Raw genomic sequence first — 6,000 nt, forward strand, 5'->3', positions numbered from 1 at the left:
GCCAGTCTCTGTCTAGATAGCCCTGCCTCTTCTCAGAACCAGCTATATTTCTATTTCCACAACTGAGGACCTGGCACTAAACCGGATTTCCAGGCATTTGGGAGGATGGTTTTAAAAGTAAGTTCTGAGCACCTTCCTGTACACAAAACCTTGCTGGAGACACTGGGGGAAGAAAGGATGAATAATGGGACAAAGTTACTTTTTTTAGAGAGCTTTCTGAGGAGACAATAAATAAACCCAGGACATAGTTACAAACCCAGGGGTAGAATCAAGTAGTTATGAAATTATAACTGAATAAATGCATTTAATAAATGAAAGGAGTTGGTAAGAGAGCACATATCCAAAGCTCTGTATATGTTGAAGGGAGAAGGAAGCTGGTTAGTCATGTTTTGACCTGAAGCTGGGCTTTGAAATTTAGAGGTTATAACAGGTGCTCAAGTGGAAAGGATAATGTGAAGGGGAAAATGGCCACCATGAAATTTCCAGTGGAACCTGCTTTGCCTTCTGAGACTGATTTTTTTTTTTTTTAAGATAGAATGAGAGAGAGAGAAGAAGGGAGAGGGAGACATTCAGCCAACTGAGCCACACTGACCAGGGCTTCTGGGACTGATTTTTAAAACAGTTATAATTCACACACTATAAAATTTATCCTTCTAAAGTGTACAGTTCATTGTCTTTTATTTATTCACAAAATTGTACAAATATTACCTCAGTTTAAATCCAGAACATTTTGTCCTGGCTGGGTAGCTCAGTTGGTTAGTGTCATCCTGATACATCAAGGTTGTGGGTTCGATCCCCAGCCAGGGCACATACAAGAATCAACCAATGAATGCAAAAATAAGTGGAACTACAAATTGATGTTTCTCTCTCTAAAATCAACTTAAAAACAAAATAAGCCCAGAACATTTCATACTCAGAAAGAAACTCTATACCCATTAGCAGTAGAACTAAAATTTCCACACCATATACTTTTTAAAATATATATTTTATTGATTTCAGAGAGGAAGGAAGAGGGAAAGAGATAGAAACATCAATGATGAGAGAGAATCATTGACCAGCTGTCCCCTGCATGCCCCCTACTGGGGATCCAGCCCGAAACCCCAGGCTTGTGCCCTTGACTTGACAGGATCAAACTTGAGACCCTTCAGTCCGCAGGCCTACGCTCTATCCACTGAGCCAAACCAGCTAGGGCCACACCACGTACTTTTGAAATCCTTCAACACCAACATGCTCATTTCTTTCCCCATATAGGGCAACCATGAGTGGTGTAGGGAGGCTGAGAGAAAAGAAAGGAGTTCCTTTCCCAGGACCTACCCCTTTAAGAGAAAGTTACCAGACCTGTCTGGTAAGAGAAACCGGGTCACTTTCAGAGCTGAGGGGGAGTCGCTTGCCCTAGCCCAGAGTCTCTGCCAGGTTTGGAAATCCAACACACTTCCAGGAAAGGAGGGGAGAAAACAGGGGCTCAGAAGGCATCGCTGTGGTCTTGCCAACTTCCCCTGTAGAATTACTACTCTGATAAGAGCCCTTCAATTTTGAGTCTCATGGGTGTGGCCAAACTTGGGCTCTGGGAACCCGATGGGGCTGGACTGAGTTCCCCCAATCATGCCAGGTGAGGAGTGACCACTTGAAGTCAGGCCAGCATCCTGGGGTGGCCCAGTGAGCATGCAGATCAGCTGCTCCTCAGTACTGGGTCTGACTGATGATTCTGCTTTTAAAAATATATATTTTTTTATTGATTTCAGAGAGGCAGGGAGAGGGAAAGAGAAACATCAATGATGAGAGGGAATCATTGATCTGCTGCCTCCTGCACGCCCCCTACTGGGGATCAAGCCTGCAACCTGGGCATGTGCCCTTGACCAGAATCGAACCCAGGACCCTTCAGTCCGCAGGCCTATGCTCTATCCACTGAGCCAAGCCGGCCAGGGTGATGATTCTGCTTTTGGCACAGAAATGCTGGGTAAATCCTAGACTACTGATGCTAGAAGGATTGATAATAGCTAACATGCACTATGAACTACTTTAAGTGCATTTATTTTCTCAAACTTCATAGCAATTCTTAAGAAGAGGAAGGTACTGTTTTTTAATCCCCACTTTATAAATGAGGACACAAAAGTAAGCAAGGTAAGAGCCTTGGCCGAGGCAGGCTGGGAGTCAAGCCCAGGCAGCTTGACTCCAGAACCCAGATTCTTCAGTGTTCGTTAGAGAGCCTTTAGTTCAAGCCCCTTTGATACAGAAGGGAAAACTGAGGCGCAGGGAGGTATAAAAAGACTTTTCCAAGGTCGCACAGCCGTCTTGGGACACAATCTAAGCCTCCCGGCCACCCGTTCAGGCTGCCTGGACTTTGGTGTGTGGTGGAGACGCCTTGGTGGCCTTTTCCCAGCCGTCCAGTCAGCCGGGAGCCGTCGGTTAAGCAGATGACTCAAAGGGAGGGGACTGCTTTTTCCACACCGCCCCGTCCCGCCGCTCTGCGCTCTGCGGATGCCTAGCTCTCTGGCCCGGCGGGTAGCAACTTGTCTGAGTGAAACCGGAGCGCGCCGCCCCTGGCGCTCGGGGTGGTGGGGGCGCCTCAGCCCTCCAGGCCCGGCGGGCGTCGGGAAGACGTGCAGCAGCGCGCGGCCGCCGCTCACGCTCTCATTGGCCAGTATCCGAGCATCCCCCGCCCGTGATTGGACGCTACCTGCCTCGGGCCCGCCTCCAGCCCGGGCTTTTAGGGCGGGGCCGAGGGAGGCGCCGGCTGAGCCGGGAGTGTTGCTTCTGGGACTGAGGTGGCGGGTGGGCTGCCGGGGGCCGGCCTCCGCTCCCCGCCACCGGCCTCCGCTCCCCAGCTCGCGCCTCCTCTCCGCCAGCCCGTTTCATTTGGTCCCGTCTGCGCTCGCTGGGGGGCGTTCCCCTCGCTTCAGAGCTGGGCTTTTCCTGGCGGCGTCACGCCCCTGCCTCAGATCGGAATTCCCGCCTCAGATCTGCGTGTCTAAGGGGACTCCCCTCCCCCCCCCCCCCGCCCCCGCGCTTTCAGACCTGGTGCTCAGTGCTGCTCACTACAGCGTATCCCGGCGGCGCTGTCCGCGGACCTCAGAGACTTCACTGTTTCCTGTCCCCTCAGAGCTGAGGAGCAGAGGAGCCGCCTTGGCGCTACCCGACCCTCCGGAGACCAGACCGGCTTGTTTGGGGCCCGACGGGGAGAGCCTGTCCCCGAGCCGCTCGCCGGGAGTCACCGGCCCCAAAGTCTGGCCTGCGGGTCACTGAGCCAACCCCATGGGAGGTTCGGGCCCTAAACCAGAGGTCCCAAGTCAGGCTTTCTGTAAATCACACACCAATCCCAGTCCCAGCCCTCTGCCAATAACTGGAAAAGACAAGGGGGATTGTCACAAGGGAACTTTATTGAGAGGAAACATGGTCACACCCAGCAGACATGCTTTCCCTCTCATTCTGGTCTCTCTGTCTCTCTCTCTCACTCTCTCTCTCTCTCTCACACACACACCACACACACACACACACACACACACACACACACACACACACACAACTCACTCTCATCTCCAGCCTCTGCCATACGGTCCAGTTCTCAGCCACTGGGTGGGACACTCCTCAATTCCTAAGATCCAGAGGCAGCAGGGGCAGGAGGGAGTCAAGAGGGGGGAAGAGGCAGAAGTAGCCGGGTTCACGGGTAGGGTGTGGAGGGGGCGCAGAGAGCAGGGCTGAGTGGAATGACCAGTGGTTAGGAGAACCCGACAGCTGCAGGAAGAGTGGGATCCAATGGCTCCAGGGGGCCTCAGCTCTGCTGCTCCCTCTCCATGGAGCCTCCCTGAGCTGGGGCAGAGCATTCAGGGAGAGAGTCGGGCCTCCCACCCCATACTAGTCCTCTCTGCTGGGGGTGGCGGGGGCTGGAGCGGGCAGGGCAGGGCAGGGTGGGTAGCAGCATGGCTCAGCTCTGGGGCTCCTCAGGTGCCTCGCCCCCCTCTTCCCCAGCGTTGTCGGCCGTCCACAGAGTCAGGTTGTCTCGCAGCAGCTGCATGATGAGGGTGCTGTCTTTGTAGGAGTCCTCACTGAGCGTATGCAGGTCAGCCATGGCCTCATCGAAGGTGGTCTTGGCCAGTGAGATGGCCTCCTCAGGGCTATTTGCGATCTCATAGTGGAAAACGGAAAAGTTCAGGGCCAGGCCCAGGCGGATGGGGTTGGTGGGCGGCATCTCCTTCTTGCTGATGTCCATGGCCTCCTGGTAGGCTGACCGGGCAGAGTCGATGATGCGCTTCTTGTCATCGCCGGTGGCCACCTCGGCCAGATAGCGGTAGTAGTCGCCCTTCATTTTCAGGTAGAAGACCCGGCTTTCGGCGTCACCGGCCTCCTTGATGAGGTGGGAGTCCAGCAGGCCCAGCACGGTGTCGCACACGCCCCGGAGCTCAGTCTCCACCTTCTCCCGGTACTCTCCCACCTCTGGGCCCTTCTCCTCCGAGCCCTCCTCATGGCCTTTCTGTTCAATACTGGACAGGACCCTCCAGGCAGCCCTCTGGCCACCCACCACGTTCTTGTAGGCCACGGACAGCAGGTTTCGCTCTTCGCAGGACAGCTCCTCGCCCTTCTCCACAGCACTCTTCATGAAAGCTGCCATGTCCTCATAGCGTTCGGCCTGCTCTGCTAACTTGGCCTTCTGGATCAGACTTGCTCTCTCCATAGCTCAGCTCTGGGGACAGACAGACAGGCGGCAGGCTAAACGGCTGCCTCGGGACCAAGCAGGATTCTGTGCTTCCCCAGATCCCTACCTGCCTTTTGGCTGGATGGCCTGGCCCAGAGCAGGGTGGGGTGGGGAGGGGCAGAGGGCGGGACTGAGGCTCTGGACCTACCGCCTCTCTTCTCCCCACACCCTTTCCGGCTCTTCCTTAAAGGTAAAAGGGCTGGGATGTGGGGTGAGTCATCGGGACAGTCAGCAGGAGAAATCTGGGTGTTGGCTCCACCTGCACAGGCACCTTTCCAGGCTCCAAGCTGCCCCCTCTTGTTCAGGGCTTCCATTACATGGGTGCCCACATGAGGTAGCTGCCCCAGTTTCTCAAATCAGATTCTCCTTCAGGATGTCCTTCCAGGGGCGAAGGATGGCTCAGCCACCAGGCTGCATCAGCCTAGGCAGACCCCATAAAGCCAAGTGCAGGAGGATGGGGTTCTTATTCCTGCCAGATAGGTTCCCCCCTTGGTTCAGGTGAGAGGACTCATGTGTAGCAGGGCTCCAGTTACCCAACCTTGGTATCCAGTATCCAATCTAATCCCTATGATGTCTCTGTGAGGTGGGCAGGACTATGACTACTACCCCATTTTAGAGACAGGAATACTAAGGCTCAGAGAGGGATGAGATTTGCTCAAGGTCACACAGCCATTAAGTCCCCTGCATCCTACTTCCTTGCCTTCTCTCCCATCAAGCCCTCTGGTTTGTGAGCTCCAGGATGTATTTAGAAGTGTGATCCAAGCTTCTTGAAATGGTTCCGTCCCCCATCCTCACTCTCCCTCAGGATCCTGTCCCCTCTGAACTCCCAGAGTGCACAGGTGGCAGCTTTCAGGGTGCCACTTAATGAGGTGTTTAATGAGCAGCCTCTGACGCTCCAGCCCAGCCGTCGTAATTAGTCACTCAGTAGGCTTGCTGGACACCTTTCCCATCACAGCACAATTTTCCCTTTCAAGTTGGTGGCCTGTTGCCACTTGTTTGAGGACTTACCCTCTGGCTCTCCATGCCAGGTCACCTGCCCCCTCCAAGTCCCCAGCCATCCTGTACCAGTGGGGCTCACAGAGGGTGGGGGCCCAGATGCCTGCTGGCCCACTTTCCTGCCTGACTCAGCTCACCCTCTGCCAGAGGCTGGGAAGCAGGCCACCTGGGTGCTCAGCCCAGTTTGGTTCCCCAGGGGGGACGCTAGCAACCGGGGAGAGAGACAGGGCTAAGAAAAAGGAGGTGACACATACCATTTTGTTTTATGGGGCAGTAGTCCCAGCTGAGGACTGCCTCCCAAAGCTTGACTCTCA

General features: G+C 54.6%; 1 protein-coding gene across 1 annotated transcript; it reads right to left on the bottom strand.

Moving 5' to 3' along the window:
• Positions 1–3,357: 3,357 nt before the first annotated feature.
• On the bottom strand, positions 3,358–4,793 carry SFN (stratifin). The gene has a single exon (XM_079778033.1). It carries the CDS (start codon positions 4,667–4,669, stop codon positions 3,923–3,925), a length of 747 nt encoding a protein of 248 aa, XP_079634159.1. The 5' UTR covers positions 4,670–4,793; the 3' UTR covers positions 3,358–3,922.
• Between the last annotated feature and the right edge of the window lie 1,207 nt (positions 4,794–6,000).

This window comes from Cnephaeus nilssonii (assembly GCF_951640355.1).
Source record: "Cnephaeus nilssonii genome assembly, chromosome: 7".
NCBI classification, from domain to species: domain Eukaryota; kingdom Metazoa; phylum Chordata; class Mammalia; order Chiroptera; family Vespertilionidae; genus Cnephaeus; species Cnephaeus nilssonii.